The following is a 12,761-nucleotide window of genomic DNA, read 5'->3' as shown; positions in this document are numbered from 1 at the left end:
CAGAGTCTCCCTATAAAAATCAAACGTCTTTGAGGAAAGCCATGAAGCAATAGCTTGTTTAAACATTATGTATCAAGACTCTCAAGCAGCCGAAAGAGTTGATGTTCATGGTATTTGTGGAGTGTTTTTTTCCATCCTAGGCTATTCTTCGCTTCCCAGCTCAATAGACTGGGCACAGCCTTACAAAGCACATCTGGAAGTATTCACCAAACTGGTTTTAGCCAAATCAAGTGGTTACACTTTTTAAAAAACTTTTATCTCTTCAGCATGGGTGTGTGAGAGTACATGTGTGAGTGATTGGGGAGGCTAGAATAACTGGTTGCTTTGCAATGAACCCCATCTTCACCCACATCTCCTTGCATGTAGAAAGCAAGTATGTCAAAGAATGATTCAGCTCAATCTTTTCCTTAATACTATTTTTTCTCTATGAATGAAGTTCTCCATCACCCACATCTTCTAGTCAACCTCAGCCATAGCACTCATTACTGGATTCTTCTAATTTGCAAACATTACTTGTTACCTATCAAGGACTGTGCCCTTCAACGAGCTGTATCCCTGAATTGGCTGTCCTTTTGCTCTTCCTTTTTCCCTTTAGTCATGGATCCTTCAGTCACTCTGTGGCAGTTTCTTCTGCAATTGCTGGAACAGCAGAGCAATGGGCATCTGATTGCATGGACATCCAATGATGGGGAGTTCAAGCTGGTGGATGCAGAAGAGGTTGCACGACTCTGGGGCCTGCGGAAGAACAAGACCAACATGAATTATGACAAGCTGAGCCGGGCCCTGCGTTACTACTATGACAAAGTGAGAAACCACTTTGTAAATTCAAGATGAATCTGCCAGTTCCTGCTTTGCTTTCCATTTCAGCCCAGCCTTAATTAAGGAGAGCACAGTGAAAACCTAAAAGAATATTTGGGGTAGATGAACTTTTCTTACAGATCAATAGGGAAGGAGTAAATGATGGAGCACAGGCTTTCTTTTGAGAATCTCTGCAAGAATTAAATGCTAGAGTAGAAGTCTATATTTGTCTTCTGAGACGCCCAAGTTTATTTTCCTCCCCCCCCCTTTTTTTGGGTGTGCGTATGTTCTTATGCCTGCAAAGATAAGCTTGAAGTCGTATGAAATCTCTGAAAATTGTTTGTGTCTCGGTAAGAAAAGAGAAATTATTTGTAGGAAAACAAAGTAGATTTAGAAACATCTAGCAACTAACATATACCTGTTTTGTTATATGCATCCCACTTTCCAGAGCAGAGTGACCTGATTTTTTTCCCCCTTGGAAGAAAGCCCATTGAGGTTTATATATATATGAGGCCAAAACCCATTCTCTGTCATTCTGAATGCAGGAAATAAAATACAATAGAAGTCAGAATTCAACTGAAGGTTAGGTAATGCTTCTGAATAGCAAGAGCAGTTTGACAGTGGAATTAATACTAACACAGAAGGGTGGTGTTTTCTTGTATTTGTTCCAACGGATGCTAGGCTTTAGCTTGGGATGCTAAATTAGGATTCCTGCATCAAACAGGAGCAAATCCTGATGGCCTCAACTGCTCCTTCCAACTTTGTGAATCTATGGAATATATAAATGGAAAGAAACACCATAAACATCTGGTGGCCCTCAGTTTTTGCTAATCTACCAGTAGCTCTAATTGATATTGCCAGTCATTATCAAATGCTGGAAATTCAGCAACAGCTAATATGAGCTACAAGTTCCTTACTCCTTTAGCTACCTGATATCAGATTTTATAAAAAAGATTGGTATCCCGTGTATCTTCATTCTCTGCTTCTGTAAATCTATACTTACATACTTTAAAGTAAGACTCATTGAACAAGATAATCCCATGGTTACTACATAGTAATCCATCTACACATTATTATTGTGTGAAGGTTTCAAAACTACTCTCCTTTAACAGATACACACATGTGCACCAGTGGTGGGTTGCTCCCGGTTCGTACCAGTTCGCAAGAACCAGTAGTAAAAAATTGTAATAGTTCGAAGAACCGGTAATAACATTGGCTGGCCACGCCCCCGAACTGGTCCCCGGCCCGGTCGGCGCTCGCTTACCCTGCCCACCTCATCAGAGGCTTTTTTTTTTTTTTTACTGTTAAAAGCATTTTTTCTACAACCTCTTCAGCTGAAAAAATGCTTTTAAAAGTAAAAAAAAAGCCTCTGATGATTGCCCGGCTCAGCTGGGATCGTCAGAGGCTTTTAAGAGCATTTTTTCTACAACCTCTTTAGCCGAAGAGGTTGTAGAAAAAAAAAAAACCTTTAAAAGCCTCTGGCAATCCCAGCTGAGTTGCCTGGTCATCAGAGGCTTCTAAAAGCATTTTTTCCTGCAATCTCTTAAGGTTGTAGAAAAAATGCTTTTAAAAGTTAAAAAAAAAAAGTTGGCCATGCCCACCCAGTCACATTACCCTCACCAAGCCACGCCCACAAAATAAGACACGCTCATAGAACTGGTAGTAAACATTTTTATAACCCACCCCTGATGTGCACCTTATCTGTAATTGTCTCAAAAGCCGAATAAAACACAGTTATGCAAATAACTCACATTTTTTCAAGTCAGAAAGTATCAACTGCAGTCTAGCTCATTTCAGAATACACTATATTTTTAAATTCAAATATCTTTCCAGAAAACGTTATCAATAGAACGTTCTCTTGTGAAAAACATAGCTGTATTACTTTGTCTCTGCTGCTCTAATTCAGCCATCCTTTCTGTCCATTCCAGAATATCATCCGTAAAGTCAGTGGTCAGAAATTTGTCTACAAGTTTGTCTCTTACCCGGAACTTTCGAGTATGGAAGGCATGAAGGATGAGGCAGGTACCAAAAAACCTGAGCAGGTCCCAGGTGAGGCCAAAGGGGGTGAAGGAGCATTTGGTACCTCCAAAGCTCCACGAGGAGGCGGAGGTGCCCCACGTAGCAGTCGAAATGAATACATGCGTTCCGGACTGTACTCCACTTTCACCATTCAGTCACTACAGAACCCTTCACCCGTTGGACGGCCCTCACGCCAGGAGGCAGAGGTCTTGCCTATGGTGCCTCCTCTTGCTGCTGCTCCGGAGCCAATGGCCCCCTTTTCCATGGCCCCCGTGGAGGACCTCCCACAACTACATATAAGCATTGAAGAACCAGAGGACTCTCAAGAGTCCCTGCAGGTGAGTCATGAAAAGAGATTTCTAGATTGCTGGAAGGGGAAGACTAGAGCTAGCTTCAGATTTTAAGGGGGTTTTGAATAAGATCTCAGCAGATCACACCCTGGATGGATTTGCTTCATCCTTTGCAGTGTTGTTACTTTTTGTTTCTTTGCTCTCTCTCTAAACAGGTCGTCCTCAATTTACGATCTCAATCGAAGTGCCCAAAATTTATGTTGCTAAGTGAGACGTATTAAGTGAGCTTTGCCCATTTTACAACCTTCCTTGCCACAGTTGTTAAGTGAATCTTTGCAACTGTTAAATTAGTACCACAGTCGTGGAGTGAATCTGACTTCCCTGTTGTCTTCACTTGTCAGGAAGTCACCAAAGGTAATCACATGACCATGGGACCCTGCAATCATCATAAATATGAGTCAGTCACCAAGCATCTGAATGTTGATCATGTGACCACGGGGGGATGCTGCAATTGTCAGCATTCCAGAAAAACCCCAACTCCAAGTAAAAACTCTGAAGCAAGCATTTTTCAAAGTTCTATTTACTAGAATAGATAAACTGGCACATCTGGGAAAACCCGAATCTGAGAGGTCCGGGTTTTCCCTCAGTAAATCAAAACCCCCAAAACCATCCCCTCACTCCTCAGTCAATCACATGCTCCAATCACCATCCATCCCATCTTGAGACATCATTCCTTCTCCAGATGCAGAATCGGCCTGACCTTGACTGACAGGAAGAATGCTATTATGTCTAAAGACAACCCCTCTACTAAATCCCCCCTCCTACTTTCCCACACATGAGAAGGTGGCAGCATGGAAGCCTCCGGCCTAATATGGCTTCTAAAGCTGACAGCAATGGTCGTAAGTGTGGAAAACGGCCATAAATCATTTTTTTCAGTGCCGTTGTGACTTTGAACCAGGGGTGAAATGCTCCCAATTCGGACCGGATCACTCGATCCGGTAGCGATGGCGGCGGGTGGTTCGGAGAACCGGTAGCAAAAATCCCTGCGCCCCCCCACATCCCCAGCTGACCCACGCAATCATCAGAGGCTGGTTTTTTTACTTTTAAAAGCATTTTTTCTACAACCTCTTCGGCCAAAAAAATGCTTTTAAAAGTAAAAAAAAAAGCCTCTGATAATCGTGCGGCTCAGCTGGGATCATCAGAGGCTTTTAAAAGCATTTTTTCTACAACCTCTTAAGGTTGCAAGAAAAAATGCTTTTAAAAGTAAAAAAAAAAAGTTGACCATGCCCACCCAGTCACATTACACCCCCCACCACCACCAAGCCATGCCTACAGAACCGGTAGTAACACATTTTAGATTTCACCCCTGCTTTCAACGGCCACTAAACAAACTGTTGTAAGTCGAGGACTACATGTATTGGATTAAAACACCCAAGGAAATGGCAAAGCAATTAAAAGCTCCTGCCCCCCTTCATCCTTGTGAAGAAAAATACTGATATTTTAGTCAGGGCGGAAAAATGAATAAGGCTAGCAAAGAACAGCAGGAGAAGGAACCAGCGTCTGGAAATGGATATCCATCTCCAGCAGGAAAGAGATTTTATTAGGGCCAGCAATGCTGACTAAACTATATAATGCACACGTTTGGCAGTCATGGGAGCCTTGTACATACAGATAGTCTTCGACTTACAACAGTTCATTTAGTGACTGTTTGAAGTTAAAACGGCACTGAAAAAAGTGACTTACGTCCATTTATCATATTTAATGGCCATTGCAGCATCTCCATGGTCACGTGATTTACATTCAAATGCTTGACAACCGACTTAACATTTATGATGGTTGAATTGTCCCAGGGTCATGTGATCACCTTTTGCAGCCTTCTGACAAGCAAAGTCAATGGGGAAACTAGATTCACTTATCAACTGGGTTATTAATTTAACAACTGCAGTGATTCACTTAACAAATGTGGCAAGAAAAGTCATAAAATGGTTAAATTCACTTAACAAATTTCTCCGTTAGCAACACTCAATTGTGGTTGTAAGTCAAGGACTACCTGTATACTATTGGGGTTTGGGTTGCCATTTTGTTTCTGGTTTTATCTTTGTGCCTTTAATTATTATATGTTTGTGACAGCAGGACTAAGCCTGCAAGATGAAAGATTGGCAGTCTCAACTCTTCTCCCCTTCTGGGTCTACACACCCTAGCTCCACCTTCTGCTTTGGTATGCAGTTTGGTAATTCTTGCTGGGAATGCTTTCCCTAACATCTTCTCCACTAATATTGGCATACAAGCAGGATAAGCTTTTTACCCCTTCTGTCACTTTCTGGTAATTTAAAATGAAGAAAACAGAGAGATAAATAAATAAATAAGATAAATTCTATAGCACCATCTTCTGTCCATGTAGTATTGAGGTTTGTTTGATTATGGAAAATAGCCAGTGGCGAAATGTAAAATTTGTTACTACTGATTCTGTGGGCGTGGCTTGGTGGTGGTGATGGTAATGTGACTGGGTGGGCCTGGCCAACTTTTTTTTTTAACTTAAAGAGGTTGTAGAAAAAATGCTTTTAAAAGCCTCTGACGATCCCAGCTGAGCCCTGCGATCATCAGAGGCTTTTTTTTATTATTTTTAAAAGCATTTTTTTGGCCGAAGCGGTTGTAGAAAAAATGCTTTTAAAAGTAAAAAAACAGCCTCTGATGATCGCCCGGCTCAGCTGGGCATGAGGAGGGGGACAGGGATTTTTGCTACCGGTTCTCCGAACCACCCGCCTCCATCGCTACCAGATTGGGCGATCTGGTCCGAACCGGGAGCATTTCACCCTTGAAAATAGCCCATTCTTCCCTCTCCCCTTTTGGGGAGCTAGATCAATCTCACAAGAGGCAAATAAAATAAAACCTTATTTAAAAACAAAAGGGAGAATGTAAAAAATATTTTTGCCTTTAAATAGTCAGAAGCAAAATATTCAAAGGCAAAGCTAATTTTAAAAAAGCTGCTGAATCTCAGATAGCATTTTAAAGGGATCTCCCATAAAAAAAATAGAAAGATTTGGCTAACTAGAGATAATGCTGGCCTGCTCCTATATAGAACCAATTCTATTATAAAGGAGTTCCAGTCTCTCAGAAGACAAAAGACACTGAGTTTGCATTAGACAATACGTAACAGAAGTAATAAATTACACTTAAAAAGCAGAGATTCAAAATAGAAGTAATTGCATGCAGTATTTCTAGCTCAACTTGCCTACGATAAATTCCCTGGAATAATCTAATGACTGAAGCCAGAGTCCCTTTCTCGCTTTGGGCCTTTTCCCAGCTTCATGTAGATTATAATCTTTTTTTCAGAGGTTCAGGAAGGCTCTGTACTGAAACACTGCTTGTTTTTCATTCTCTCAGAGAACTTTGTGTTGTTTTCAGAAGAATAAAAGTTGTTCCACCTGGAGAGGGAGTGGTTCTGGGAATGGCTTCTTTTGTGACATGCTAAAAGCCTCTCTCCTCAGGAAGGTCCTACTTGAGACAGAGACATGGGTATTCCCTGTCCAAGAAGCACTTTTTATTTTTGTGAATGCTGGATGATATCACAGCATTATATCATATAGAACAGGGGTCTCCAACCTTGGCAACTTTAAGACTTGTGGACTTCAGCTCCCAGCATTCTGGGGGTTGAAGTCCACAAGTCTTAAAGTTGCCAAGGTTGGAGACCCCTGATATAGAAAGTGCAGCTCTTTGCTTCACTATAATTCCCTGTCAAAAAGAGAAAAAAATGGTAAATATTTGATTCTCTGGCTGCTCTTTACAGAATAAACACTGTTTCCCAATTTTTTTCAATTTTTTTCTACAGGTTTACTTTTTTAAAAAAATCAAATGTTCCCAAACTACCCGTATCAGCTTTGCTTCAGCTTGTATGGCAGTTACTCCCCTTTCCAAGAGAAAGTTATCCTCCTTTTAGCAATCTGTTGTAATCCTGTCTTTTGAAATATTTTCGACAAGTTTATCAGTGAATGACTCTTGAAACTGTGACAACTGCAGCTTCTGCTTTTTGCATTTTTGCCCCTTCCTCTGTTGACCACATGGCATATTTCTATGCCAGTTCTTTTGGCTTTCATCCTTCATCCAGGGACAGTTCAAGCACACCCTTATATTGAGCAAAATTGTCAAAATTTTCCAGAAAAAAAGCACCTTTTCTTATATAAAATGCCCCACAATTTGAAGCAATATAATACAGAGTTTTTTTTTCTATTTGACTTACAATTCTATTTTAGAAAAAGCATGTGCACATATGCTCGTGCGCATATATACACACATACACTCCATAATGGGGACAGCATTAGAATGAATAGGCCCTAAATTTATGTATTTCAGAAAGTCAATATTTAATCTTAAGGCAGTGTTTTTCAAACTTTACTACTTTAAGGTGCTGGCTGAGGAATTCTGGGAGTTGGAATTCACACAGCTTAAAGTTGCCAAGTTTGAAAAAGACTGTTCTAAAGCTTAACGTTTCTACTTGATAGCTTAAATTGTAATAAAAAAAATGCACAACTGAAAATTAACATTTTTGTTACTCGATTTCAGTGGCATAATTATGAGAGTTTGACCTCATGTAGTTTGTGGGTTTCCCAGACTTAAAGTTTAAGGCTCTGTAATACATTCCTCCAATAAGAAAAGATTAAGAGTTTTGAAAATACCGAAGAGATTTGTAGCAGCAAAATTATGGAAAATTCTCCAAGATTGCTTAAATTGGATTTATATTTGGATTAGGAATAAGAGAGTTCTTTAGATTTTTTTAGTAGGATCATTTACTGGTAGTGGCTATTTTTATTTTTGTTTTATTGTATGTACAGATGTATATACATCTGTATGTTTTATTGTATGTACAGATGTATATATATTTTATTGTATGTACAGATGTATATATGTTTTATTGTATGTACAGATGTATAAATAAAGTGACTGAAGGAAGTCAGTTTAATTTGGGAGGAAAAACACAGAAAAAGTTTTCATTTAAACTTGAAAATGGACGAGATTATCGTATGGAGAGAAAATGGAGCAAAAGAGTAAAAGAGGAAATATTGCATCTTGGTGCTGATCTGCCTGCCTCCCAGAGGTGGGTTTCAGCAGGTTATGACCAGTTCTGGTGAACCGGTAGCGGAAATTTTGAGTAGTTTGGAGAACCGGTAGTAAAAATTCTGACTGGCCCTGCCCCCATCTATTCTCTGCCTGCCAAGTCCCAGCTGATCGGGAGGAAATGGGGATTTTGCAGTATCCTTTCCCTGGAGTGGGGAGGGAATGGATATTTTACAGTATCCTTCCCCTGCCATGCTCACCAAGCCACGGCCACCAAGCCATGCCACACCCACCACACCAAGCCATGGCCACCAAGCCATGCCACATCCACCAAGCCACACCCACAGAACCGGTAATAAAAAATTTGAAACCCATCACTGCTGCCTCCTACATAGACATGATGACTTGGATTCAGGAGGATTGGTGTCTTTCTTCAGGAGAGTACATTGCTGGTAGCTTTAAAGGAAGTTGTGTGAACCCAATCCATAAGATGTCCTCCTTGGATTTGAGAATTATAACCCAGCCTCCTATCTTACCTTCTTACAGAATTTCATTGAATGCATGGTGGAGATTCAACTGCACTTCATAGAAAGTAAATTATCTGTACCCCTTTCAGGGAGAGTTCAAGCTTGGGCATTGGGCATAGGCAGTGGTGTGCTGCTAAATGTTTTAAGGATTGGCTTTGCCCGCTCCATTATTGCTGCTATGCTGTGTATCTAGTCATAGAACAGCTGATTGGCATGCTAGGCTCAACTCTGCTATCAACTGGCTTGCAATATTTTTTTAAAAAAAATTAATAATTGGTTCTCATGAGCCAGTGTGAGCATATTACTGGGCATGCGGCTTCTGGTATTATTAACTATAGAATCTTCCTAGACTTTCTGTGGAGGTAGGGGACCAAGGACATTGTTTTGCAGTGGTTCTGTTGCTAGCTCAGTGGGCAGTTCCAACCAGTGGTAGGGAAGGAGATATTTGCCTGGTGGTCACTTCCTTGTGGGATGCTGAAGGAATCAGTCTACTCCTCTTGCTGTTTAATTTGTGTGTGAAACTGCTGGGAGAGGTCCTTCCATGATAGAATGATGATATTCAGCTTTATAGTGTCTGGACCTCATTGGAGTTTCTGAATAAAATTTCTCCCACTGTTTGAAGATGTTTGGGATCTTAATGGAATGAAATAGGTGGAAATTGAGCCCCAACAAGACAGGTTAAGTTACATAGCAAGACATAGTTGTATGTTGTTCTCTGTCAATCTCCAGAACTCACATCTATAACTGGATAGATTGTTGGCTATTGTGGCTAGGAGGGTGATTGGTGAGCCAATTATGGCCCTTCTGAAGTGGGAAGACCTACCACACAGTGATTCATTCCCTTTTCACCACAAGGTTATAAACTTCTGCAATGTATTTTACATGGAGCTGCTGCCTTTGAAAATCACTGAGAAAATACAATGGGTCACAATGGAGTAGCCTTTTGCTGGCTGGCATACAGTAATTGCTATGATTACATCTATCTGGCATGTTGTGGATTAGTTAATAGTAGATTTCTTGGTGCCATTCAAAGTTCTACTTTGACTTTTAAAATACATCTCAAGGGCCACCTGTTGCAACCAAATGTGGAACCCCAATGTAGTGAAGTGAGGGGCTTGATGCCAGAAAATGCATCAAATGAAAATGTTTCTCAATCATGGCACCAGTGCTTTAAAAAACCCCTCTCCAGTGGTGGGATTCAAATTTTTTTACTACCAGTTCTGGGGGCGTGGCTTGGTGGGCATTGGAGGGGAAGGATACTGTAAAATCTCCATTCCCTCCCCAATCCAGGGGAAGGTTACTGTAAAATCCCCATTTCCTCCTGATCAGCTGGGACCCGGGAGGCAGAGAATAGATGGGGGTGGGGCCAGTCAGAGGTGGTATTTACCAGTTCTCCGAACCACTCAAAATTTCCGCTACCAGTTCTCCAGAACTGGTCAGAACCTGCTGAATACCACCTCTGCCTTTCTCTCTCTAAAAACTAGCTGGGCCCCTTGGTGATAGTGCTTCAGAAGCAAATGAAGACCAATTTTTTTCAAGATGGCTTTGGGGAGTGATTGCTTGACATTTATAGCTGAATGTTATTTACGCTACAATTGTTGTTTTTGTTTTGCTCTTATTATGATACTATTTGCGGTTATGAATTAATTTTCCTACTTTATTATGTACGTATATTGGGTTTTGGTGTCTTGCTATTAGCTGCATGAGTCTGGAAAGATTTGGCAACATGCAATTATTATTTGTTATGTATGAGTAATCTGCAGTTAGATTCACAGTCTAAAACTGGTAGAAACTTAATAATTCAAGTCTTAACCATGGACCTAAGAATTATTAAGATAGCATCTAAGAATATATGACAGTTCCAGGGAAGGTGGTTCAGGTCTGATAAATTCAATATTTCCAGATATCAAGGAAGTCTTTTAGGTATCACTTCAGTGCTCCAATCGTGATTGGTATAACAACAGATTTCCTTTTCCATAAATGTTCAACGTCAAATTGCAACTTGCAGTATTTCATAATTTTTTTCTAATTGTTTTTCCTCAATCCTAGCATCATCCAGAATAGCAACATCAATGAATCATACTTTTGCTTCTTCAATAATTGTTATATCAAGCATGTTATGAACAGGATGACTGTCTGTTTGGATTTTAAAGTCCTGTAATATCTTAACCCTCTCATTTTCCAAAACCTTCTCAACTTCATGGTCCTGGTAGTTTTTATTCCATTAAAATCCAAACCTTTGGCAAAGTTTCTAATCAATGATTCTGGTAACTTGGTCATGACTTATAGTGCTTGTAGTTAGTTTGTGAAATTTTCCTGCAGCCATTGATCAAATGGTCAATTGTTCCATCTTTTTTTTTTTTACCACAAAGATGACATTTGTTTGTTACATGTTGAATTTTTACCTTCATGCAGTTAGTTGTCAAAACTTGTTCTTGAGCCACAAAAATAAAGCCTTTAGTTTCTTTCTTTAACACCCCTGATCTTATCCAACTATATATGGGGTTTTAATCAGCTTTTCCTTCTATATCCTTTAAGCATTGACCATGCATTGACTTGTTCTTCCAATTAACAAATTGTTCAATTCTGTGTTTTTATCTATGTTCAGACTTCACTTTTATTATTTTAAGAGCTTTCCTTGAATTACTATGTTCATCTAGTTTCTTCACTTTTCTTAATTTAATCATTCAGGCCATGCTTTTCTTCCTCCATAGTTTGTTTCACCTATAGAAGTTCTCTACCCCTTCAGCTCTTTGAAAATATAGTCAACAAATATCATTTTTTGGGAGCAAAGTATGGTGTCTTGTCATTAATTTTCCTGTCTTCCAATCCAAGTTATCAAATTCCATCTGAGTCCAGTCAACTATTCTTTCTATGTGGCAAACAACAAGAACTGCTCAGGTTTTAATTGTTTTCATGATATTTCCACAATTTAGTTTTAGTTTGAAAAGTTTATAAACTTGTTTGATGTTAGAATGGATAACATCATCATGATCATTTCTTTGACTTGATTCTGTAATAAATTGGACACTTCCAAAATTCTCAAATATTTGTAGCCTTCTTCTGGTGCTACCATCTTTATTAGATCTTCATTGTTAAGTTGCATTCATCGTGTTCACCAATTTTGCCTGTCTTTATGGCTATGGTTGCTCACTTGTGGATGTTAAAGTTCATTCAAATATCTTTATTGATGTCTTTGTGCTTTTTAATAAGGAATCAAGTTTAGCCTTTGTTTTTCGTAATAGTTTAAAATCATCTATATAGAATAAATATGAATTTTTTACTTCTTTTTTGGCCAATTCATGTCCATAGTTTGTCGTTTAAAATTTAAACGTCGTTTAAAAACAGCAGGGCCATTGATAGTACCAAAAGCAAAGGTGATAATGAGTCATCTTGGAAAATTTCATGTTTGATTTTGACATCTTCAAATTCTTCCCTATTAGCCATTAGCTTCGTTCGCCAAAACTTCATTGATGTGTTCATAAATTGCTGAATGTTTCTGCTGATTCCAAAAATTATGATCCATCCAGTTAATGTGAAAGAGAATTGAATGCCTTTTTGCAGCCTATCCAAGTGTAAATATATTTGCTTCCCCCCTCCCCCAAATTCTTTAAAAAAATGTCAATCAATAACTGGTCCTTTGTTCCCTCAAATTTTTGGAGCACCCTTTTTTTTCTACAGGGAGTAAATCATTTCTTTTCAAATCACTATATATTTAATTTGCATTTATGCCCGTAAGTAACTTGTATGTTGTTGGCAAACAGGTGATGGACCTATAGTTTCTGGGCTTGTTTCCCTTCTCCTTCTCACTCTGAAATAGGAATAACTTTCTGGTTGTTAGGCATTTTTAGTTTGTTTGCCGATGCTTCCAAAACCTTATTCATCTGGCCTGCCAATCTCAACTGTAGATTTGTCATCCATTTTAGCCAGAATCTATGGCGCTCATTTCTGCCAACCTAGCAGTTCGATTCTGCCAACCTAGCAGTTCAAAAGCATGTAAAAAATGGAAGTAGAAAAGTAGGGACCACCTTTGGTGGGAAAGTAACAGTGTTCCGTGTGCCTTTGGCGTTTAGTC

The 12,761-nt window shown here is 39.5% G+C and overlaps 1 protein-coding gene across 3 annotated transcripts in view; it reads left to right on the top strand.

Annotated features, from left to right (window-relative positions):
- The window catches only part of ELK1 (ETS transcription factor ELK1), a 28,744-nt gene that overhangs the window by 4,785 nt on the left and 11,198 nt on the right, over positions 1-12,761 (top strand). For 2 of the 3 annotated variants that reach the window (XM_034433960.3, XM_034433961.3), the window contains 2 exons: positions 596-804; positions 2,727-3,155. In XM_034433960.3, the coding sequence (XP_034289851.1) occupies positions 596-804; positions 2,727-3,155 (638 nt within the window). Of the gene's footprint in view, positions 1-424; positions 805-2,726; positions 3,156-12,761 lie in introns of those variants that run through there. The other variant, XM_087888705.1, reaches the window with a different exon arrangement.

This window comes from Pantherophis guttatus, chromosome 2, assembly GCF_059756535.1.
Source record: "Pantherophis guttatus breed Tessera chromosome 2, ASM5975653v1, whole genome shotgun sequence".
Classification (NCBI taxonomy): domain Eukaryota; kingdom Metazoa; phylum Chordata; class Lepidosauria; order Squamata; family Colubridae; genus Pantherophis; species Pantherophis guttatus.
Note: the sequence above shows the minus strand (reverse complement) of the source record. Positions and strands in the feature narration are given on the sequence as shown.